The 25,616-nt window shown below is 41.0% G+C and overlaps 1 protein-coding gene and 1 long non-coding RNA gene across 2 annotated transcripts; one reads left to right on the top strand and one right to left on the bottom strand.

Annotated features, from left to right (window-relative positions):
* The first annotated feature begins 2,294 nt into the window (after window positions 1-2,294).
* On the top strand, window positions 2,295-22,859 carry LOC144583640 (uncharacterized). The gene is made up of 3 exons (XR_013537551.1): window positions 2,295-7,028; window positions 8,344-8,378; window positions 19,169-22,859. It is a non-coding gene; the product is annotated as an uncharacterized LOC144583640 (long non-coding RNA).
* LOC110077494 (serotriflin) lies at window positions 8,380-25,328 on the bottom strand. Its single transcript, XM_020790602.3, has 7 exons — window positions 23,866-25,328; window positions 18,466-18,579; window positions 15,550-15,640; window positions 13,757-13,902; window positions 11,449-11,543; window positions 10,304-10,392; window positions 8,380-8,694 (listed from the first exon to the last, which is right to left on the bottom strand). Exons 1-7 carry the CDS (start codon window positions 23,956-23,958, stop codon window positions 8,567-8,569), a joined length of 756 nt encoding a protein of 251 aa, XP_020646261.2. The 5' UTR covers window positions 23,959-25,328; the 3' UTR covers window positions 8,380-8,566.
* Window positions 25,329-25,616: the final 288 nt, after the last annotated feature.

Genomic DNA, 25,616 nt, shown 5'->3' with positions numbered 1-25,616 from the left:
TGATCAACCACATAATCCAGGGATTTCTTGGAAGGGCCATACTTGGCAGAATTTGCCTCCCAACAGATATCAGGACAATGTACATTCCATTCATCTTTCTTTAGCTTATCCATCAACGATTTCTTCCCAGTGATCATGTGACTTGAAAAATAGAAATGCTGTATATCAAGGTTATGAGATCTTTCATGGCCATGTCATTGGCACAAATATTTATGTTATCAATATTAGTTATTTCAGGTGTCGGAGGCTTTTAGTTCTCCATGTGTGTTAGAGTTATAATAACTGTATTTCCCTATCACTGGCTATACTGGGTGGTGATTCTGGGAGCGGGAGTCAAAATATTTGACTCAATTGATTTGGTGTTGATGCAAGAATACTGTTGTTTTTCACACTGAATTTTTAAATTGATGGAACAGAAAACACATAATGACTGTAAGGTTATTTTTACTAGTAGAATTTCAACTGTCTAAGAGAGTTCTGTAGATTCAAGAGTGAAATTGGTAAGGTTGGTAGGGCGTTGGGTGACCACACACTGGAGCTTGAGAGATGGAGAGAAGGGCCTCCCGGAAGATCTCAAAAAGCAGATGGAGTTGGATGTCATCAGCAGACTGGTGGTATCAGACCACAAAATTCTGGACAGCCTCTTTCAGATTTTTCATGTATATGTAACATAGTATGGGGAATGATGGAACCCTGAGACACTCCACAAGCTAATGGTCAAGGTGTTGAACAGGAGTCCCCCAGCACCACTACCATTCACAAAGTGATACCACACAAGGGGAAATCCCAGAAGCTGATTCCATTTTTTTTATCAGTTAACCACTTCTCACCCAAACACAAAGTAATTGTCAGGGCTATTTTTCAACAAATGTGAATGGTAGTGAGCAGAAGAGGGCATCCTGTAGACCATCTTGACTGCTGCCATTGGTGTTGTCAACATTCAGTCTGCTCTTTGTTATGTAAAGCTTGGCATTCTTTTTCCTGCTGGCAAGCCAGGCACGATATTATGCAGCAATACTGGGCCATTTTCTGACTCTTTGAATCACAAGTACAGAAGCACAATATCCCACATTCATAAACCAGAGGGCTTTTTTATGAATTGAATAACTAAAAGGCCCAGATGGCCAGCCATTTAACTGACAACCTACAGATTACTGTTATTTTCTTGGGTTATTTTCTTGGGTAATCTGGACTGAAGATGCCCAGTTAGGGTCAGCAGTCTTAGTTTTCTTCTACTTGGTGTGCTGAATGTGTGAAAAGCTTGCTATGGTCATTGCATGCCTTGAAATGTGTTGACATGCCAATTTCAGAAAGAGAAAGAGAGAGAGAGAAGAGAGAGAAAAAGGTAGTAACAGAGAAATGTCCATATGAGCAGTCAATTGCTAGTGGGGAGTTGTTGAGTACACAATGAACACAAAGGATATCTACTTGATCAGCCATAAAATGCTTGCTGATATTTTCTGACAGTGAGGTCAAAGTCTTTTGTTATTTAGGGCATCCACATTTGGAAAGCAGATAAGAAAAAAAGCTAATAAAGTAGGTACATACAAGGAAGGTACAGTGATGCACCTTGTTAAGCACATAACTTTATACAGAAAGATAACAGTACTTTGTTCAACAAGCTTTAACATTTGTTCCAGCTGGTTGCTATATGAACAGATTACACATTCAGTCCTGGCAATTTATGTGGACCTTTCTGTATACTTTGAGTATTCAATGGGAGGGAGAAAAGGAAGGAAGGAAAGAAGGAACACCCAGACTGACCTGGGACGCAGGCTGTTCCTGGAGTCAATGGCAGCTCCACGTGAACACACTGTGGACCCAAGGACCTCTTGCCCAGGACTGGACTTGTGCAAGGCCATTGGCTTGTCTGATGGTGGTAGGGGCCCCACTGGCTGGTGAAACTGAGTGCTTCAGTCCATCAGCATGGAGCTTCCACATGGCCTCAGCCATTCTGCTTCTTGCCAGTCTTGTCCCATGGATGGAACAGCAGGGGGACTAGCCAGGTGGCGAGGAGCAATTGCACTGGTGGTTGCACAGTGTGGTGGCAGTAACAGGGACAAAAAGCAGCAGCGGCAGTGGGAAAGGACAGCTGCATCAGGGCAAGGGGTGGCAGCAGCTGCATCAATGGTGGCAGCAAAGGGCAGCTGTGGCAGAAATGAATAATGGCATCTGCAGTGGTGGCAACAAGGCAGGCAGTGAAAGAAATGGCAAGGGAATGGTGAGGATCAACAAGACTTGGAATGATGGTGCAGAAGGAAGCCACAGAGGACACTGCAGAGCCCTGAGGAATGGAGGTGCCTCTCTAGTGCATTCCCTCCTATCAAGAATAAGACTGGCAGAAAAGGAGGTGTAAGGTTATATAAGCAAATATGCTGTGTTGTGGGTATCTGCCTATACAATATACTCTAAAAAAGGGTGCTTAAGTCAAAAGCAGGGATGGGTACACCAGTTGGCAGTTGATTCATAAGGAAAGCCAGAACCCTCACTGACCACTTAAAGCCCAACACTGCAAAGGGAGCTGAAATCATAGGAGAAGGCAGCTACTCCACATTCAATTGGCCAACTCTAAGAGCTGAAATCACAACAGGGCCTGTGGGAAGCCATTGGACACATGGAACTGACTGGTCATTCCTGGGGTAAGGAAATTGCCCACACCTTCTTTAGGCAGATACCCCCAGGCAAGGGGTTACATGCTTATAAAGTGGGAAGCTTGAGTGTCTCTGGCTTGTTGCTAGTTTATAGGCCGATACCCCAAGCAAGGAATACTTGCCTATATATACAAGGCAAAGCTACAACATAACTGAGGGGATTGGAGTTTAACAAGGGTGCTGCCTAAACAACTGAGCATCTAACCGGCAGTGTCATGCCTCCCAAAAAAGAAGGCAGCAGCTGGGGCTAGACAAGGAAAGAGAGGTGCTCCTGGGGCCTGCCAGTGCATTGCAGGGCAGATGTGCCATGTTGCAAGCCCAGCCTATTCCTGAGACAAATGGCCAGCAGGTGGTGTTGAAGAACATCTCCCAGGCACTGGTGCAGATTATGGCATAGTTAGGGAGTCTGGTGAAGGCTGAATCCTCAGCACTATTACAAGAGGTGGCAACCCTACTGGCTGTAACTGGCCAAGCAGAACTAAGGCGCAGGGAACCATTGGCAGGCACCAAATCCACCAGACTGAGTCCAGAGCACCAGCAAACAAGGCCAAAAAAAGGAAGGGAGAGCTTGCTTCCTGCCACAGAAACAAAAGAACAGCCAGATGCTCCAATTCATCTGACATGGACAGCAACTCTTGTGAGTCCTCCTCTGACATGGATACGCATAGCACATCAGGGGATGATTGGAGGGAGGCAGCACAAGTATTAGGTCTCCCAAGGTGAGCATTAAGAAGGCACAGGGTGATACAAGGTGGGCCTTTAGGAGGTTTGGGATAAGGAGCAGTTTGTATAGGGATGGTCCACATCCATTCTTCACAGACAACAAGGACCACAACCATCCTGGGCATTCACTTTTCCTGGAAAACACTAGAGAGTGTATCCTTGAAGGATATTATGTCAATATATTTACCCTCCTTAAACCAGAGGGAGAAAAGGGCCAGATAGGTAAGGGGAGAGATGGTGGTAAGAAAAAGGCAAAGAGGAATGAGGTAGCTAGGAGCTTCAACAACTGTTTGGTGGGCTGCAGTGGGTTCTTTTATGTGGGTTATGTAGACTGCTTACTGTGAAAGGGCCAGGCATTTGACTAATCACATAAGCAATGCTCTGTGGGCCAGTTGCCTGACTGGTGATAGGCCATCAATGGAATATGATGAGACATTCAGGAAATGGGTGTCCCATAGCACTAACATGAGTTGGGACTTCTCATGTTAGTGCTATGGGACACTCATTTCCTGAAAGTCTCATCATTCACTGAAGGTTAGCTCATGACTGTAACAGTTGCTTTTGTCCCCACCCTTGGGTCTTCTGCCTCCATCACTATGCTGGCCATGACCCTTTCATGAAGCCTGACCAATGGTACTGATTGAAGGAGAGAAGGTCCATCAGTGGGGCCTCTTCAGCCTCCACACCAGGGTTGGGCAAGTGAGACCACTGGGCCCAGCAGCAGTCTGTGTATTTTAGTGGTCACTAGAGATGGGAGCTAGCACGAAGCATGGCACCACAGCTGGTGCTGAGTTCCATCTCCCTTCCCCCAGGCTGCCTGGTCCACTTACTGGGTTCCACATGCTGCTGGGGTCCTTCTTTGTCAGTGTCACTCCAATCCAGGCAGGAGCCCAGCCAGCCTTTCCCTATGTCTTGTGTTGCATTTGAAACATTTAACACATAATAGGCTGCCATTTCTACTAACATAAAAAATAAAAGGAAAACCATGTATTGAAAAAACCATATTGGTAATCTGGCCACTTAAGTAATATGAACTGGTGTGTTGATTTTTCCATTAGGACAATATGCCATATTCTGTTTCGCCATGCATGTAAAAATAAATTACAAATTCCCTTTCAGTTTGTAGCAATTTTGAAATCTGCTGCCATAAGGAAAAAGATAATCAACTGTTTTGAATTGTTATTGCCTGAAAATCAGGACAGAAGAGTTAGATCTCGTGACCTTGTACATTTTTGTCCTTTGATTAATTCTGTTTCTGGAAAAGCTCTGGATCAGAACAACTGGATTGGAGAGCACGTCCAACACATATGAACAGCTGTACCACCATATATGAATGCTGATGTTTCCAAGTTCATTCAATAAAAATATTTTTAAAAAATATATTTAAAAACATTTAGCACATTCCTTGAGTGAGGGATCAAGTTCAGGCCAACACAATACAGCCATGGACTATTTAGATGACTTCCTTTTTGTGGGACCCTTGAGTATGCTAACCTCTTGAGGGTGTTTCAGAGCTGGGCAACTGAGCTGGCCATTCCCCTAGCTGGAGGACAAGATAAAGGGTCCAGCAACTTTGCTGGTCTAGCTGGGCATCCACCTGGACACATTGGCTGGTACATCTCACTTCCCTGAACAGACGTTGCCAGCTTAAATAGCTCAGTGCATATAAGGAACTGCAGGTGATACTGGAATATCTCAACTTTACATGCACAGTAACTGCAGATTCAGGCCTACCATTATTATTTTTTTAATTCCTTTCACATCAGTGCACCTGAAGTGGCTGCCCTAGGCCTACCCCCAGTTCATGCAGATGATTGGCAGATGGCAGTCTAAGGCTAACAGGGCTTATATGCAGCACATCAATCAAGAATCCTGATGGGTTTTCTTTCTATATTCCCCCAAGCAAGTATGGTTGGTTGGGCACAGCATCATCTACTGGGCAAAATGTCACAAAACATGTTTTCATTGATTTCGGTGCTGAGGGTGACCTGCAGTTTCTGATGCTTCTCAATAATGATCATAATTCTACTCCATGTGAACTTTGTCTCTGGGGACTTGACTGATAGGGGTCCCTTCTCCCATACACTCCTTCAATCTGGTTCCATTTAGCCTCAGGACATGACCAGTTTGGAAGGGGAGAAGTTTAGAGTATGGACCAGCAGCTGCTCTGTTCTCAGTCAAGGATACTGGTGTGCCTCTCCACATGTGCTTTGCATGTGTGATAGTGTAAGGTTCCATTATGCAAAGATTTCCTTGGTCACAACACTGTGGAACACTGCTGGAGGAAAAAGCCCTTAGCACACAGTAGCATAGGATTCCCCATTTGTTCAAGCAGTGCTGATACACAAGCAGTGATTTCCCCTGTAATAGCTGGCATCCACTTTCACAAGGAGGTTATGGATACCTTCCTGCATGAGCAGCAAAAAAAGTTTAAACTGCTCATGGCCTCATGCTATGACCAGCGGCAATGTTGTTAACTGTACAGGATCCTGTTTTTTGCTGCCAGCTGAAGAATCGCTTCACCATGGGCACCAGATTCAACATTGCACTGAGGGAAGTAAAAAAAAAAAAACACTAGATAGGTTTTGCAATTATTGTGCAGCATGGTGAAAAAGAGGCTGCTGCTAAGACATAAAAATTGTTGTCTTATAGTCATGAAAGTTAGGGTCTATCAATGGCTTGCTATAGTGTTCTTGTTCCTCAGAAGAAACTGCACCAGCAGAGAGGAGTCTGTTTTTAGTAAACACGGTTACCAAATAACTGTTTTGGTTAACATGACTGTGCTAAGGACTTTGATGCTCCAAAACTACCAGGAAATCATAAGCGTTAATTGCTGCTGTATGGTATACTATGCTCTCTGACTATATGGATGCTTTTTGGGTCCCAGTAGCATGAAATGATACTTCAGTTGCATAGACTCCATGTTTCTATTCCAGGGAACAAACAGATTCCGCTCTGTTATTGACAAACATTTAGCTCTAAAGCCATGAATCTAGACATGCTCTATCCTATCCAATTTCCCCTAAAGAACACGTCTGCTAAAGGCCCTTAGCAGATTCCATTTCCAAGCATTTTAGAACAGTTGGAGATGGAAAGCCGTTTACACAGCGGCCTTATTATTTTAGTGGAGTTTGCCCATTGTTTATACAAATTTTAATAAATCAGTGTAATTTAAAATCATTATTTCTCACCTGATTTGTACAGGATTGTCAGACCTTGAAAGGATAATTTTATAGTCTTGGGTGCTTCTAGATCAAGCTTTGCCTCTAGAGGTCCAGCTAGCTCCACAGACAAAGAGTAGTCTGCCAGCTTCAGTCATTTCTGGTCAGAGATTGTCTGGCACTGTATGTATGTGCAAGCCTACATCCTGTGCATGTGCATTGGTACCATGTTACCTGTGGCTCTACCTGTCATCTTTGACTCCACCCATTTCTAACCTGTCATCTTTGACTCCACCCACTTCTACAGCGCCTTCTGCTTCGCCAGCCAGAATGGATGCCAGATGCTCATCTAAATCTGATACTTGGTTGGTCATTTGACTAAAGGTTTCTGCCAGTGATTCTGGGAAGAGTGGGAGCAATTTGTCCCTTGTCACCTTTGGCTCTCAGGGACATTCTGGGAAATCTGGGAGACCCCATCCAGATAAAAGTGGTGGTAATAAGCAGCTTTAATTTTTTCACCCTGGTCCCCATTTTGTAGGAACTGAGGCAATTATGACTAGTGGCAATGGTGGCACCTTAAGAGAAAACAGGTGCTTTCCATTGACCACAAAACTGATATAATCATTTATTCCTTAGATTTCTTCTCATCAACCATCAAGATGCAATTACTGTATTTTTCTGTGTATAAGACTATACTTTTGTCTCACATTTTTAGATTAAAATTGAGGGTCGTCTTATACATGGAAGTAAACTGAGGAGAGAACAAAAAGAAGTGGAGGGTAAAGCAAGGATTAAATTGTTCTTGCAGCACTTTGATCCCTTTCCCCCTACACTTGCTAAGCCCCACTTAGATTTCTTACTTTTGGGTTAGAAAAGTGGGGGGCGTCTTATACATGGGGGCATCTTATACTCGGAAAAATACGGTAAATGCTTGAACATTAACATATAAGAATAGCATCCATTGTAGATTTTAATATCCCAAATGGTAGAGGATGAAATGGCATCAGTGAAATTCCAGAATGAATGTGTTTGGTAAGATTACTTTTACAACCAATGAAAAGCTTTTAGGTGAACACATGAAACCAAAGCAACCAAGGCTTTTGTACATGCATAGGCGGGAGTCCAAAATCCATAGGTAGCCAATGTCTTTCTGGATCAGATAAAACAATCCAAAGCAGTCATGCTGTTAATGTCTAGATCAGTGTTTCCCAACCTTGGATAACCCAAGTTATTCTTGGAGTGCAGCTCCCAGAAGCCTTCACCACTAGCTGTGCTGGCCAAGATTTCTGGGAGCTATATTCCAAGAACACCTGGGTTACCCAAGGTTGGAAACCACTGGTCTAGAACTCCTCGGACAACCGAAAGCACAGAAGGCATCTCTGTTACACTTTTGTCCAGATTTGAAATCTGTTGTGAAGTTAGCATCCAGGGAAGTGATAATCAATTTGCAAGATTTAAATGTTTGTCTTGAAAACAGCAAGGAAAACATTTAAGTGTTGCTCTCTTTCCCGGAATCTTGCTTGCATTTTCTTCCCATCCTTCTTTTGAATCATGCTGCAAAACATTGAAGGTGTGGGGGTGTGTGCATGGAAATTACTGCATATTTTACACATTTTCCCAACTGATAAAAGCATGCTTGTGTGTCTTTTTTCTATGCATTTGTTGCCACTTCTATGCATTTTAAAAGATATACACTGTTTTGTGTGCATGACATCTCTCAGGAATTTCTTGAGGTTTCTTCTCATAAATCCTGTGGAGTGTGGTCAATATTGCTGAACTAAACTAAATTCTTTCTATCCCTTCAAAAGCAGATCGACACAGAGAGAAAAACCATCATAGTCAGGTTTGTTTGGGGTTTTTTTATTTCTGTTGCCAAGTGACATTTAGACTGGTGTATTTTATGTCATTAATTTCAAATGCTGGATTTTGGTAAATTTTCAAGAAAAACAAAAACATTTGAATGTGCTCTTTCCTTTTTTTTCAATTTAGAAGAGTTTTTTAAAGATTACTCTTGAAATGACTGTATACTTATTATGGTCTTTGTTTTCGGCATTTACAAGTATGTGCACAGCCTTGTTCAACAAATGGCTCGCTACAAGAGTACATCAGTAATAAATCTGCACATGATTCATATACATCAGTATACGAGCATGAGCTGCCTGGAAGGAATAAAACCAAAACAAAATTAGATGCAAGGCAGACAAAGTAACCCCATCATTTAATTTCATTGCCTTCCCCTCTGGTCTATCTAGTACATTACTTCAGTCTTCTTGTAGTGGAGCTGATTGGCCCTAAAGATCTGAAAAAAACAGTTGGCCTCATTGTGACAGATTCTACCCTCAGCGGCAGTAGCTTGCCATTATCATTGATATCTTGCTAACTTCTGGATATTACATATTCTACCAGCATTCAAATAAAGGCTATTTTAAAAGCAAGCGCCCTGCGCAATGCTTGTGACAGGACTGCCATCATGATGGAGCTCCCATAGCTCTCACAAAGTTTTCTCATACCTCAGATAGGACAAAAGTTAAACTCAGAGGGCATTCTGCCCAGCAGTGAGGGCACAAATAGCACCAATTTCCTGCTAGAGTTAAATAAAACTGAGAGCAGTGTTCTATCCCCAGTAGGAAAAAATGCTTCACCTGTGTTTATTTATTTATTTAAAATATTTTTACCCAGCCTTTCTCCATAAAAAGACCCAAGGTGTATCTTCCATCATTTATTCTCCTCTTCTATTGTTTATTATTTTATTTTTTAAAAACAGACCATATTTTGCTATGTGTAGGACTCAACATAGTTCACAACATGAATTAGAACAGAAATCAAAATCCGCTTGTGTCGTTAGTGCCAGCAGCCCAGCCTTCCCTCTTTGCCTATGCTCCTGAGGAACAGCTGACCTGCAGGGGCATTGGCAGAAAGGCAAGCCACTTTTCTGAAGCGATGTATTTTAAAAAGGGAAATATTTGTCACTTCATATTCGTTGGGGTCTCCGGAATTGACAATATGAAGTAACAAATATGCGATAAATCAGCAATTTCCCACAAATATTATGATACAATTTTTATATCCGTTTCCATGTCTAGTCACCATCACAGAGCCCCTTGTCTGAAGGAAAAGGAGAAACTTGGCCACGGTATTGATACTGAAGCTTTGCCCTGTGTAGGTGGGCTATTAGACACTATTTCCAAGCAGGGAAATCCCTGTGATGTATGCCTTTTTCTACACTGTACAAGAGTGGTAAAACAGTGGCCATGCTATCACTGAACCATAAACTGATAAGCTTATTTATCATGGTGTTGTGGCCATGCTATTGCCTCAAACCTTGCTCAGGAGCTTCTGAATGTTTGGGGGCAACAATAGTTATGGCTATAATCAATCAGTCGTGACATAGATAATGGATAACAAGAACTCATTTCATCAGAGATTCTGGGGCAATTTGCAACATCTGTCACAGCTGATCAATATGTGGATGTGAGAATTATGCAACTTCCAAACGTGTAGTTATAATAGTTTGTCTTAGGATCAGCTATTTAATAGCTTGATAGTTCCATTCCTGTGTTAATGAACCACTGCCACTTTGTATCCTCACCACACATGAATCTCAGCACTACACGTATTTGCAGTCTATGTGTCTGAAGAGATAGATTTTGATTCAGGAAAGCTTCCATTGAAATAAAACGGTTAGTCTTTAAGCAGCTTACTTTTGAGAACAGGAGGACTGTAATTACAATTATTCAGAGGAAGAGCTTTATATCATCGGTAACTTACTGCACAGTTTATCCTCGCAGTTGTTAGGGCATTCTCCACATGGCGGGCCTGCTTTGTAGGGTTTGTTCAATTGTCCTACTATGTTTCCTCTGAAATAACAAAGCAGGGCATTATGTTTCTCAACATGGCAGAACGCATAAGAGGTACATGTACATGCAAGAAGCACATTATGTGAGAAACTGCTAAAAAGGCAGTAAAGGCAGCCCCGATGGTTGTATATAAAATGGAGAAAAGGCAAAGCTCATGTGTATAACCCAAAACCTAATCCTAAACCTGACTCTAAGTACCTGATTTCCTCCCTCCCTCCTCCCTCCATGGCACCCAGCCAGAGCTCAGACATGCACATTACTTCAGTAACACTTCTTTTCTTTTCTTCTTCTTCTTCTCTTTCTTTTCTTTTCTTTTTTTCTTTCTTCCTTTTTTTCAGTAAAGAGGTGAAATTGAGTTATATTGGAGCCTGTAATAACCATGGCTATAATTCACTACTTTTTCAATGTAATGCAAATCTCTCACACATGCACAAACATTACTTCTCTAAGTAGCAGGGAAGGAGAGGAAGGGAAACATGGATGATTTGCCTGCTACATCTCACTGTCTTTCTTTGTGGAAGGGAAGTGTTGCAAAGTGAGCAGGAAGCAAAAACGAGAGAAGCTGGCTCTAAAGGAAAATGAAAAAAGGCAGATGAGAAGGAGCTGCAGATACCCAGGTTGCTTGGGCAGCTGGAGGAAGGCCTTTAAACGGGGCCTTTAGAAGACAGTAGATTGGAAGCAAGGACTCAGCAGAGGAATGGAGTCAATGTAAGGTGCAGAAAAAAAAATAAAGGTAGATTTGTTTTAGATGCAGCTTCTGAATACAATGAGGAATGAGAATTCGTTACTTTAGCAGATGGGATAATGGTAACTGGAACAACCTGTCCCTGGTCCAAAGTAATAACAGAAATGGATCAGTTTCAGACAAAATGGCATTCTGAGCTCTGCACCCACCCACCTCTTTCTTAAAGGATGTGGGATGCTGTTGTACAGAAACCAGAGTTGGGGAGGAAGATGCAGGAATTAGTGGAGAAAGCTCAGCACATACGAGCTCTAGTTCATGCCAGGCCCTGAACAGCTCAAATAACGAACATGTTATTCAGAAGTAACACTTACGAAGGGCAGTAGCGGCAAAGATGGAAAAATTTATTTTCAGCCTCTGGGCAGATGGCAGTTGCGCATCCAACCTGGTTTGATTTATGCCAGATCATCTATGAACATAAAACGATGAATGTGAACTTGGGGTACATTTAAAAAAACACACAGCACAGACTGGAGTATGGATACACAGATTAGTAATATATAACAAAAATGGTGACGTTTTTAATGAAATATGTTTCTGGCAGAAAGTTTCTGCCATTCTTTCTTGTTTCATATACACGTGTTCTGGGGGCAATCCTGGCTTCCAGGCACTTGAATGTATATGGTACATGTACTTTATTACACTGATTGTGGCTCACTCTGAAACATATTAAGTGTACACTTTAAAATAAAGCATGTGACTTGGCCCATAGTTTGAAGGTAAATGTGACAAAACCCTAAGGCACAAAGAGGAGGGGGCAGTCACGCATCACCCACCTGCAGGTCTCATTTGCACTCAGTTTGTATAATAAAAATCTTAGAACTACAGAGCTGGAAGGGACTTTATAGATCATGGAGTGCAGCCCCTGTCAGGGAGGCACTCCATGGGGAATTGAACTCCCAACCTCTGGCTCTGCAGCCAGAGACCTAAACCACTGAGCTATGGGGGAGGGTTGCTCTTCAAGGCCATTTTCCAAAGAAAAAGCAGACATCCCCTCTTTGGTGTGCACAGAATACCACGGAAATGGCGGAGACAGCTATACAGATTTTTTATTAATCTAAAGCTGGGAATGTGGTACAGACTCCTCCCTTTTTGCTATACTTTAAATAAGAGTGTTAAGGTCTGGCTATAACTTGAGGAAATTCATCGGGTGCTCTGTTGGTGCTCACCACAATGGGACTATGACTTAGGCCTTCTAGGTCTTCCTCAACCCTCCCCTTGTTTCCTTTTCTTCATCATCAGCTAATTGAGTGGTGAGAATCACTGCATGTGGCCCCAAGGTTGTTTCTATGGACCCCAAAGCCCTTTCATAGCAAGGGAAAGGGTGGGGGAGACTAGCTCAAAAGCCCTTTTGTGAGAAAAATGGAAAGAACCTCCCAGTCGCTTCTTCTTGTGTTGGAAGTGGCTGGTGTGGACCAAGAGGGCGGGTAGTGGGCTTGAGACCCCCTGATGATGCCCACACCTGAGACTGCTTCCAAAATACAGAGAGCTGCATTTCTTTTCAGCCTAATTATCTGAGAGGGATAATTGGGAAATAACAAGGAGGAGCAGTCCCCTGTGCTGGCCCAGTTAAAATACTATGGGGAAGCAGTGCAATGTTGGTGGCCATGAAGGCAAGAAGGCAGAAACTCATGTGTGTTCCAAGCAAATACCTACCAATCCCTGGAAATGGCATAAGAAGCATCCACATCTCCCTCTTCTTCTCCCCCAAAGGCAAAGGGACATAGCCTTGGGCATTGGCAGCCTGTGCTCTAAGTAGGAGGTGGTTCACCCCATCAATCCAGGGTAGATATCTCCTGAACCACAGGCAGCCACTACCTTGGAGCAAGCAAAGAGCAGAGGAGGAGGTGGAGGTGGTGGCGGTGATGGTGGCAGGGATATCTGTGTTGGGGCCTCTTCTGCACTGAGTATTGGGACACTGGCCCACCATAACCAGTGAGGATATAACACAGCAAATGGTTTCCTGCTGAGGCAATGGTGAACCTCATGTCACTTTCCTGCCAGAGATGCTGAGAGTCTCTCTCACACACATATTGGTACTTGAGGGTAAAGCTACGATACAGACTGAGGAGGCCTACAGCCACTACACTTCTGTCTTTGCCTGAGACTGCATTTCTTTTGCTTTTCTGCAGGGGAAGTGGAAATGGCAGTAGTTTGCAAGATGGGAAACAGCAGCTCTGCTTGCAGGGGGCCTGGCTGCAGCTCAGTCTTGCTTTCACTTATTGAACCAGGAGGTTATTGAACCAGGAGGTTCAATAAGTGAAAGAGGACAGCACTCTGTGCTCTGGTGTAGAGCACAGAGCACTCCCAAGCCAACTACACCAAAGCACAGAGTGCTGTCCTCTGAAGATGCCGGCCACAGAGACTGGCGAAATGTTAGAAAGAACAACCTTCAGAACACGGCCAAGAAGCCCGAAAAACCACAACAATCCTTTGATTATTTCTTTATAACTGAATAGCCTTGCAAACTCCAAGCTACTGACAAAAGGAGGCTTTGTGTAATTAAGATACTAGGCTTGCTTAAGAAGCTTAAAATGGCATATATTTTCGGTATTATTTCTACAGTTTTACTTTCCATATGGTTTTATTTCAACTTGACAGTTAAGCCTGTTGACATCCTACCTGAGTATAACCGTAAACATCTTTTGTTGGGTCTGTTTTTCCAACACCATACTTAAAATATTTCGATCCCTTTGAAAACTGGTCAATTACATTTGCCCAGGTGGGGGGATAATTTGTTTGCAGTGCAATCTCACCACATACTGTTCCTGCAACAGAAGAAATACAGTTGTGTTGTCCAAGGGTGAATGCTTAAATTCATCTAATCAAATCTCTTGTAATGAGGGCTTCTCTACACAGGCTTATTTAGAGTAGGCTGCTACAGGCTAAATATGGTTACAGTACTTCAATTTGAGTAAAGGTCCAGTGCACCATTTGGAGCAATACTTGCAATCCCATGACATATGCAACACAAGTGGCCCTATTCGGTCCTCTGTCAATTTCCCATATTGTGAAGTGGCTTTAGAAGGTAGTCACTTTATGATATTGGCAAATTAAGCACTTCCTCTGTTCTATATAGGGTGGCAGAGGAAGTGAAAACAATATAGTGTATTAGGGCAGTGCTGATGTACTGGGTCACTTATTTTAAAAAAAATAAAACATTGAAAACTTCCATCTACCGCTGGGCAGCAACTGCTTCTCCCTTTTGCTCTTGATCTTTTTAAAAGTTTTGGAGTTAAAGAAAGCCAAGCCAATACATTGCAAATCAGCTAGAAATATAAAAATAACAAGCAGCAGCCTCCTTTCTCCCCACCTCTTTATTGGATCAAAATTAAATATCTAAATCTATATTTTAACAAAAGTAATATATTTTATCAAAATAAATTTTTTAATAACAATTGTAAGAGTATACCAAAAATAGCCATACACTGTCATCTTTGTGACTTTGCACTTACTGGCCAAAATGCATACCTTCAGCTGATGTCAGAGCAATATAGACTTTAAAAAGCAGACACATATACTACTCTCCCTTAAAAGAAATTTTTTTTTTTTGAAAAGACATTTATGGAGGTTTCCAGTCTGAGTGGGTCAAAGAGAACACTACTTAACAGCTGTCCCTTTAGACTGTTTCTCTGATCAAACTAGTTTCCAACTCAATCAGCAAACTTGCTTTTTTTTCTAAGAATGTGTGATGGTATTTCGAGTAGACATGGGGATGACTAAAAAAAATGAATTACAATATTTGTCAGAAATCACTGATTGATGTAATATTCATTACTTTGCATTCATCAATTCCGGAGGACCTGATGAATACAAAGTGACGAATCTTTACCCTTTTTATTCATCCCTTTGTTGGGCCTGGGCCCAAAGAGCAAGCTAGGCTGCCAGAATGGGTGCTCCGGCAGCCTCGTTTGTTCTCTCTGCTTATGGGCCCACTAAACAGCTGTTCAGTGGGTTGCTCTCTCTGCCCCCACAGCCCACCCCCTGCCCTTTTCCCACTTCCCCCCATCACCTCCCTACCTTGTCCTGTTACCATCATCACCACCACTGCCATTGCCACCATTGCCGCTGGTGGAATGGAAGCTAGGCTGCCAGAAAGGAAACTGCCGTTCCAGTGGGCTAGCCTGATCTCTCCACCTCCACGGGTGCCAATCAGTTGATCGGTGCTCGTGGAGACAGAGGGAGCCTGCCAGCACAATCCTGGCCAGCTAGCCTGCTCTCTCTCTGCCTATGGGCCCTTAAAAAAAAACAACAGCCACAGACTGAAATGACAAACTGATTTGTGGTTCAATAGAAATCCCTAGGGAAATTTGTGGGTCATGGGTCATCAACCCTGACAACCCACAAACCACAGTGAACTGCCATTTTGGCAGTTTGTCCCCATCTCTAATTGCCAGTCTATTCACTCCACTTACCTTGCACAGTACGCTCCTCTATGGAACTAGGAGCTGGCGAACACTTGCTAATACATTTTTCAGCATTCTTGGCAGCTTCTTCACTCCACACCTTAGCAACAAGGAAATAATCACACATGAGATGGGCCATCACAAGGATGGAGCATAAACAAATCACCCTAGCCAGTAGGCGAGGAAGGCGGGAATAAAGAAAAGAAACCCAGCACCAGTAAATGTATGAACTAATACAAATATAGTAAGTGTTGGACAAACTGGCAGATCTATAACCAGATGTGTCATTCCCAGAGTTTAGTTGGGAATAATTTATTCATTTTAATTTGTTAATCTTTCTTTCTTTCTTTCTTTCTTTCTTTCTTTCTTTCTTTCTTTCTTTCTTTCTTTCTTTCTTTCTTTCTTTCTTTGGTTAATATTAAGGTTTCTCTTGTGAGCAACATTATTCAATGATGTGATGAGTACCTCCAAAATTTCTCATTCCTGGCAATTTTCTGGTAAGAATCCCAATTGAGCTGTCTTCCACCCCACCTGGATGCCTCTGAAAACAAGAGTGGAGTCTTGTTTTCCATCTTGATTTTCAAAAACAGTGTTAGCTGTTCTTCTGTGCAGAAAACTACCAATATCTGCATAGCTTGATGTCCTTTCCACTGAATTCTGCATTGGAAAGACACAATTTCTAAGAATAGGAATAATCTGGTGCAGCTTGGCACTTCTTCCAGAAAATGTGATGACAACGCATCTAACAAATCCCACAATCTTCTGCAGAGTTGTCTTGCTGGTGGGGATAGAATTCCATTCACATCTTTATTGCAATGTCCTCAGTCTGAGGGTTCACAGCACAGGCAGTTTCCCATTGATGACTGCTGAAGATAATTGTCTCATCTTCCCAGTGATTACAGAATGATGAGACTTTGTAAGGCTTCAGGATACCCTTGGCTGTGTTGCTCTGCTACTGGCAAGGCAAAGCAGTTATGCAACTCAACGCTGACTAAGTAGGGGAATTATTACTGCATGAGAGTGCAGCAATAGATATTATGCAACCGAGCAAATAATTATTCCGTAAGGCAATTTTAAAAATGGGGGAAATTGTAAAAATTGACTTTGTATCAGCACCAAATCTGGCACAGATGTGGCAGACAGACTGCTCTTGCTTTGTGCCAAAAATGTGGCACCTTAAGTGCTGTATTTTAACGTGAGCTTTAGTGGATCAAGTCCACTTCCTCAGACATTAGAGTGAGACTATGTGACTCATCCTATCCCTGCAGTGATGTTATTGTGTAGCAAAGCAACATTCCACAAGGCAACTCTAAAAATGGGGGCAGCCTAAACAAAAAAATATATATAACTTTGAAACTGGACTTCAGATCAGCACCAAATCTGGCACAGATGTAGTAGACATTCTGCTCTTGCTCTGTGGGGATGCTAGGGCAAACAGTTCTCAAATAATGATTTTTCTAAAAGTAAAACCTTTTTGTCTGCAGATTTAAAACAGATCAACTACATTGAAAAGATCAAACTTCCTTATCTTGAAAGAGAGTGGTTAGTTCCAGCCACATTTTTCATTTGGAAGGACTACAGGCTTCAGGAGGCATAATACTGAATCTGAAAAAGCCCTTTAAAAGTGGAAAAAAGCTCTGAGTTTCTTATAAAGTGGTTTTCAGTGCCAATATTCTATCAACGTGAAAGAGAAAAAATAAGATCTGAATTTTTGACCCCGCCAGTCAGGACCAAATTAAATGATTCTCAGGAGAAGAACTTTTAAATTCCTTCAATATGAATCAGACATTTTAAAAAAGATTCTGTTTCTGTTGTAAAATTATTTTTAAAATATTTTAAAAATAGAGAATAAATATTCAGAAGCTCACTTATTTAAGCTGTAAAATTATTAATTTTTGTTTTGTGGCTGGGGATGGTCTTACATGATGTTAGGTGAGCTTTGGTGTCTATTCCATCAGCCTTGTCACTATACATTTGTTTGGTAAATAAGAAAAAATATTTCAAATATGTTATGTCACTATCAAGTCACTTCTGATGTGTGGAGACCATTCACATTTGTTGAAAAACATTCCTGACAGTTGCTTTGTGTCTGGGTAAGAAGTTAACTGGTTAAAAACAAACAAGAAATAATAGGCCAGAGGGTTTTTGTTTGTTTGTTGGTTGGTTGATTGGTTGGGTTCGTTCTTTCTTTCTTTCTTTCTTTCTTTCTTTCTTTCTTTCTTTCTTTCTTTCTTTCTTTCTTTCTTTCTTTCTTTCTTTCTTTCTTTCTTTCTTTCTTTCTTTCTTTCTTTCTTTCTTGAGGAATTGAACCATTTCTTTAGTGAGTGTGTTGCAGGGCATCTGTCAAGGTGTATATGCACTCTGGAGGGCTACTCCTGTTGACTGCCACTGTTTCCTCTTTTTCCTCCTCTCCTTGGTCATGTTAGTCCATTTCCTCTTCTCTTTTGCAGATCTTCTCTATCACAGGAATGTACTCACATGAAAAAGCTATAAGTCTCTATACTCTATACTCTCTGCACTGACACACTCCAGTTGAAGCTGATCCTGGGAATGTGAGGAGAGAGGAGGGGAAGGGACTGGCATTGCTTCTTCTTACACTCTGCCATAAAGTCCACTTTCTCCCCTCCTTTGCAGCATGTCAATGTGCCCCCTTTGTATGACATCACGAAAATGTACAAGGAGGTGGTGAGAGATTTCTCTATGCAAACTCATAAAAAAAACTCAGCAGAAGCTTAGTCTGAGAAGAAAAGGAAGAGGGGAGATGGCAGTTGCCTTACATGAGGACCTAACATGTGGTGATCTAAAAATATTTTAAATAATCAACATAGATCTGTACTTCAGGTATATATCATCTTGCTCTGGAGAGTCTTTGCCACAGCAAAGCCTTACAACTATATCTAGGAAAATTAATGAATTGTCATTTACCATTTTCATCATATTGCTGGCAGGTGGCTGAACCTCTCTCCTAATGGCATTATGCATGTTAACAATTGCTGACTTCTGCGTGTCAGTGATTTTGCCAATTATTGCACCATACCCCTAAAGAGAAGAGAAATGTCAAAGTTTTCTTTGTTTTGAACAAATCAGCAATGCTTATATAACATCCCATTATGCTACCACAGATTGCTGAAATCTTTGTCTTTAATGTTATCCACAGACACCAAGGATCTATAAGTCACCAGAAATCAGATACATCACATGAACTCCTCAGAGGCAGAAAATGCTATTTACTCGACTACAATTCTCAAAAACTTCAAACTAACATATCCATTGAAAAACCTGTCCATATAAGATTCTGGGATTTGTAGTCTCTGAAAGTAGTGGATCCAAACTCTAGAAATCCTTCCCATTCATATGTGATTTAGCTGGCATCAGAGCTTATGAATACATAGAGAAGGGCAAAAATTATTGCAGTGGAGTCAAAATTTTTTGGTTGTTTGTTTTGGTTCAGTTTTGATGGAGTGTATCAAGATACCATTTTTCATTGAGAATGAGAAAATATGTTAGGTATTTTTTTAACTTTTTCCATAAGGACAGGAATAAGGATCTGAAGGAACTAACAAGAGAAATAAAAATGAAACAAAACAGATACATGAATGAAATGTCATTCTCTATTCCTTCTCTGCAGAGGAGCAAGTTGCTGGATGGAATCTAAAAAGGGAAAGGCTGTGTGACTCATCTCTTTACCTGCAGACCAAAGAAAGGGAAGCTGAGAACTGGCCCTCGTACTTAATTCCTTCCAAGAGGACCTACGTGGGAGTTGGTGATTGACTGGACCTATCCTCAGGCAGGCAAGGTAATCTCAGACAAGCAGTGATGGGAATGGCTAATTTTGGAAACCTGCTGATACAGCTCTCTAGAGCTAGCTGCTTCTTTTCCCTGAGCCAAGAACTATAGCAATCTGGGAAAAGTACCAAAATCAATGCTGTGAGCAGCCGGTCTCTGGTATGGGCCCTACCTCCTCATCCCCTGGCCTTGTGTTTGTGTGGTGGTGGAGGCTGCCGTGTCCTCCTCTTGTCAGATGGGTGGATGCACTATATGGGAAGGGTGCTGCTACAAAGTATGGGGACAGCTCTTCACATTGTAATCCCTTGTTGCAGGAGGATCTGAACACCACCCCTGAGTTAGAGGCAGTCTTTGATAAACTCCCTTAAAGAGGTGGGGAGGAGCTTTGTTGTGGTGAAGCCAGCAGCCTCTGGGAATAGCTCCCAGAAAAGCTGGAACCGCTCGGCCTGGGATTTCCCTAGAAATGGGGGAATCAAAGGGGGGGTCAGGAGAGACCTCTCTGGAGCAGATGGTGAGCCACAGAAGGTAGAAGACTGGGCAGCAACTCAATTTTTTTTCCTTCTGAAAATTCACACATGCACAGACCGAAGATGGGAAGCCATTTTTGGCAACTAACTAGGAGAACTGCGCCGCCGAGGATAAGAGAACAAGAAGTACAGCAAAAATATGCAACAATAAAGCAAGTGGAAGCCCTTGTTTTATAAAAATCCCATTAAAACGAAGAACAATTGAGTGTGAAAATTTACGACCGAAAGGAAATAACAGCGGTGTAGCTGGCATGCCAGCTCGCGCTTCAAAAATGAAAGGAAACTAGACTTTTTTCAGCAAGCTGGCTCAAGGTCAAATTGAGAGAACAGTGAGACAGAAATAGCTGGTGTTTTTTGTGGGGAAAAATCCCAGAGAAATAAACACTGGGCAGGCTTTAAGGGACTAAAACTTGGTGAAAGTTGTACACATTGGACCTTTTTCTTCCTCTTCTCTTCTTAGACTGTGTGGGACTCTGATTAAAAAATTGAGCTGGGTTTCTTTTTCTGGGGAAGGAGGAATAAGCCTTTGGAAGTTATAAAAGAAAACAGACTGTGAATTGAGAGCGATGTGATCTGAACTGAACAGACTGAGGAGTTTGATGAATGGTACTCTGATAACAGAGCCTTGCTGGGTGAAGGAGGAATAAACTCTGGGGGGGGGGGGAGAAAAAGAAACAGCCTGGAAATCTACAGCGAGACAAAGGACTGAACGGAGCAGCTTACAAAACCTGGACAGAGCCTGACGGAATATAACATCTAAGAGAGAGACTCATTTCCTGTGTTTTGACTGAATTGACTCTTTGTTTCGGTTTTCTTGTTCTTCTCTGACAATACTGCCATAGTTGTAATTTAATGCATTGGATGAGAGGTTGATTTATACACTATAATATCTGGGTAAGGGGGAGAGAAAGTACCAAGTGAGTGTTTGGTTTGTTGATAAAATAGTGGAAGCTAAAGAGTGTTATATATACAGATCATACATATTGGAAAGATGGAATTCCCCCCTGGGAAAACTAGAGATCAACGGCCAGAGACTTGGTCAGATAAAGAATGGCAAGTTACTTTTCAAATGACAATATTGACAGGATTTAAGCAGGTAAATGAGCATCTTAATCAGATCGAAGACTTAATCAAAGATTTTAAGTAAGAGAAAATATCAGATGTTAAACCACAGTTAAAAGAAATGCCAGAACTGTGTGTATTGAGGGCGATACCAGACAATATAAAGGGGATGATGTGTCACCCAGTAAGCTATGTAGCTACAGCAGCTATTTATTTATATTTATTTATTTTATTTAGATCCCGCCTATCTAGTCGATTAAGACCACGCTAGGCGGCTAGAAAAACTGACGTTAAAAAGCGAATTACTGCTCTGGATGTGTCTTTCCCTTTCAAAATATGGAAGAAAACAGAGTCACAGAAACAAAAGAAGCATATTGAGAAAATGGAAGAAGTGAATGAAATATAGACTACGTTAGGCCTGTTGAATGTATTTCTAAGACAAAAGGAGAGTGAAAGAGGGGATGTATTTCACAACTGGTCTTGGTTTTCTGATGGTGTTGGAATAACTTAGATTTAAACTATAACATAATTGCAAATTGAAAACTAGGGGGGTAATAGTTAAAAAAGAAGTAGAAAGATAAGTTCTTATTTGAAAATGAATAGTTTATATGCTTAATATACTTAATATGAAAAGATTGGATGATTATATATTTGGTGTTCTCTTATCCTCAAAACCCTTTTTCCATCCCCTCCACTGCCCTTTACCTTCTGTATTCCTTACCCTACCATTAATAGTTTTTTTAAAAACTCCCTTACAGAGGTGGGAGAAAGCTGGAGATGCATAGAACCGGCAGCCATTAATGCCTGTCTGGACCTGCCTAAGGAAAAGATGTTTTCTTTGCCCACAGAAATGAGCAAGAGAAAGCCTGATTCCACATATTCTTTCACTGTGTATTATTATGTCCATTAGCTGCAGCTGTCCTTCTGCTGCAGCACAATGGGTGTCATTGCTTGCTGCCACTGTGTGTCCTCCCCCCCCCCAATAATCCTTGGACAGCCTTTTCCTTCTGCTTGGGGAGGCTGCTGCCATGACTACCACCTCTGTAGCATGCTTGAGGGAGGCAAATGCCTCTCTGTCTTGCAGAGCAGGGAGATATCTGTTAGGGTGAGACCAGAACTGTGTGCCTGCAAGGTGATAAGTGCATGGTCATGGCATAGCAACTTGTTTTCCACCTGAAATTGTGGGAGAGCCTTTGAGCTGTCCATTTCCTCCCCCCAATGAGTTTCCATGGCGGATCTCCTGAATCCTAATCCACTACTCTATCCACTATATCCATACATATATACTCTAGTATTGCCGGGGCTGGGGGGGGGGGGGAGAGAAAGAAGTATTATTTGCACACCATGTTTATTCTGCCCTCCCAGGCATAACAGATTGAAATTTAGCTCCTTGACCAGTCATGGGACTAGCTACCCTGTTTCCCTGAAAATAAGACCTTGCCTGAAAATAAGCCCTAGTGTTATTTTTCAGGATGCGCATAATATAAGCCCTATGGCAAAAAATAAGCCCTAGTTAAGTAAAACCCTGCCCCACCATTGTGCAGCAACCAAAAGAAGACGACATGACTGTATTTGAATAAATGTAGATTGTTGTACATGAAGAACATAAAGTGTCGCCTAAAAATAAGCCATAATACATTTTTGAGCAAAATTTAATATAAAACCCTGTCTTACTTTTGGGGAAACACAGTAGCTAGGTTCAGACAAAAATCCATAATTGTAAGCCAAGTTAGAGGAAATGCTTATCAAGTTTTTTTAAAATACCTGTGGACCCCCCCCCCAACATGTGGCAAAAGTCATTCTTTGTCATATTTTTCCTCACATACATATATACAGTCATGTGAAAAGAAAATGCACCCTCTTTGTATTCTATGGTTTTACACATGGCTTCTCCATTTTGGCTCTACTTTTGCAAAATAAATCATTACACAGTGTGATATGTCATGTGTTGTTGCTCACCTGAGATTGCATTTACCTAATTTTCAGACCTGCTAAGGACCAGATGATTTTTATTATGTCCTGATGTGTAAAACCATATATATTTTCCATTCCAATGACCAAACACAAATCAAAGCATACTAATTCCATATATACTGTATTTTTTGCACCATAAGACTCACTTTTTTCCCACAAAACAGGGGTGTGGAAAGTCTGTGCGTCTTATGGAGCGAAGAAAACAGATTATATTTTCCTGTTTTCTTCTCCTAAAAAATTGGTGCGTCTTATGGAAAGGTGCGTCTTATGGAGCGAAAAATACGGTATATGGAATTAGTATGCTTTGATTTGTGTTTGGTCATTGGAATGGAAAATTACTGAGGCCCATTTGTTTGAGAAAAATTGTGCTACAGAAAAGGAAATGGGCTAATCATAGGGAATACACATTCAGCTTCATTTTTAGTTTGTTCCTGCATCTGATTAATGTTTGAAAGTATGATGGTAAATGTAATAAAAATCTAAAATTCTTCTGCTTTCAATGGAGAGAGAGAGGAAGGAAGGAAGGAAGGAAGGAAGGAAATCATCCTTGTAAAAAATGCTTGCAATTGCTCGCAGAAGTATGGACAAAGTATATATGGGGAGGAGGGGATTAAAACACAACATCTTGTCAAATCTTGATTGATCTCTTTAGGATTTGATCAGAACAGGGCCCTGAACACAGTTGTATCCCTTAAGGCCACTTTCAGTATCTTCTGGATACTGCATAAGATTCATGACTGAATACTACAGCTGGCAACAGTCTTAGAGAAAAAGCCTCTGCCAACATAGTTTGCACATACTTCAGCACACACTCATACTTTATTCAATTTGTCTTTCCTCACTATGCTTCTTTGAAAACTGAAACGAAAAGATAGTAAAATTAATTCTCCTCTAGAATGTTTTTTTTTCTAGAAATGGTGGCTTCCCTGATCAAGGAATATATAACAGAAGATTTGCAGAAATCTTAAGCTCATACCTGCACTGAAGATTGGTGCAGCATAACAGCCAACAGCAGGAATATGGTCTGAAGAAGCATTTCTGAGAAAATAAAAGAAATAAATTTAAACATTTCTTTTCAAATGTTCACTTGTTCCAGAGAGGCAATCACCAAGCTTGTTTAGAGGTGTAAATCCCTCCATCTCAGCAGGACGTATTCCACTAATATGGATGCTTATTAGAACAGCTGTAGCCTGGGATAATAAAGATTAACTGAGAAAAAAGAGAATCCCTTTGGTTTGAAGCAGGAACAAATCATTAAAGCTACGTTCCCAAAAGGCAATAAATTGACGCACACTTTTCATACTTTAACCTAGGAGGGGAACTCCATTCTTTGATTATCAAAAGAGAAACAACCTTATGTACTAATGATGCACATAATGACATACATTAGTTACATAAAAGTATGTCTCCTCAAAATATGGACCAGTTGGACTGGGCCTGTGCTGTACAAGCATCATGACAGTAACATGGGGCTGTATTGCCATCATGCTGTTTGTACATCTTGCCACTATCAAAGCCTGGGTTTGATTTCAATTCTTCCACATTACTAATGATGTGATATACAGGAAGTGGGTGGCTAATGGGATTATGTGGCAGTGTTTTGTTGGAATAGAAGTTAAGGTGCATGAAGGTACATTAATTTACCCATGCTTTGAGTTAAGAAGGGCTGCTGCCTGGTCTAAACATCTTTGATGTATGAGAATGTAGCTTCAAATACAACTTTCTGTCTAAATAGATTTTTTAAAAAAATTCTTTTGAAGATTACCTTGTTTTTGGAAGATGAAATGCTCTCCTTAGTGAACATTAGAAGAGAGCAAAAAAAAAAAAAAAATTAAAAGCTGGTTCATATACAAACAACCCAAAGAGTTAACATCAACACGATACCTTAGCTTCGCTATGCAAAGACCAACCTTTCAACCAATACGAGGAGGATGCCTAAGAAAACCGCAACCACTCACAAAGCTACCTTAAATGGCCAAATGCTGCATATTACAAGATGTGATGCACAGTTCTGTCCCCTATGACCAATTCTCACACTACTCTATGTTTTCCCCTGGAAAACATATTCCAGGTTCAGGCATGTTTCATCAAACAGTTAGCTTATGTAAAAGTTTTTCCCAGATGGAAAGATAGCAGTAACACATTATTGATAAGCAAAGAAATGAGTTACTTTTGTAAATGGAGTAACTATAAAAAAATCTATGAGTAAGAGAATATAGAAATATTCCTCTTTCCAGTAATTGGCCATCTAAAGTCTATTAATAGGAATGAGATTTATGTCATTTCCAGGGATCTTAATGGCCTTTCCTTCTTACAGTAAATTATAAGATGGCTTTATATATGCAAAATACTTATTGTTACTATTTAGTGCTAAGTGAATAATTTTGGAAGCAATTAACTGAAATCTGTCTGAAATCCAAATAGCTGCTCAGTCCAAAGCAGAATTTTTGCTTAAACTAGGGGCCTTCAACAATCCAGCAGTTCTATTATTATTATTATTATTATTATTATTATTATTATTATTATTATTATTATTATTATTATTATTATTATTATTATTATTATTATTATTATTATTATTATTATTATTATTATTATTATTATTATTATTATTATTATTATTATTATTATTATTATTATTATTATTATTATTACCTTTCCCAGGGTTTTATTTTCTGTGTTTTCTGAGGGTTTGCAGGAATTGCATCTAAGATGAACTGAGGAAGT

The sequence above is a fragment of the Pogona vitticeps genome, chromosome 1 (assembly GCF_051106095.1).
Source record: "Pogona vitticeps strain Pit_001003342236 chromosome 1, PviZW2.1, whole genome shotgun sequence".
In the NCBI taxonomy this organism is placed as follows: domain Eukaryota; kingdom Metazoa; phylum Chordata; class Lepidosauria; order Squamata; family Agamidae; genus Pogona; species Pogona vitticeps.
This window is presented reverse-complemented; position numbering and strand designations above follow the sequence as displayed.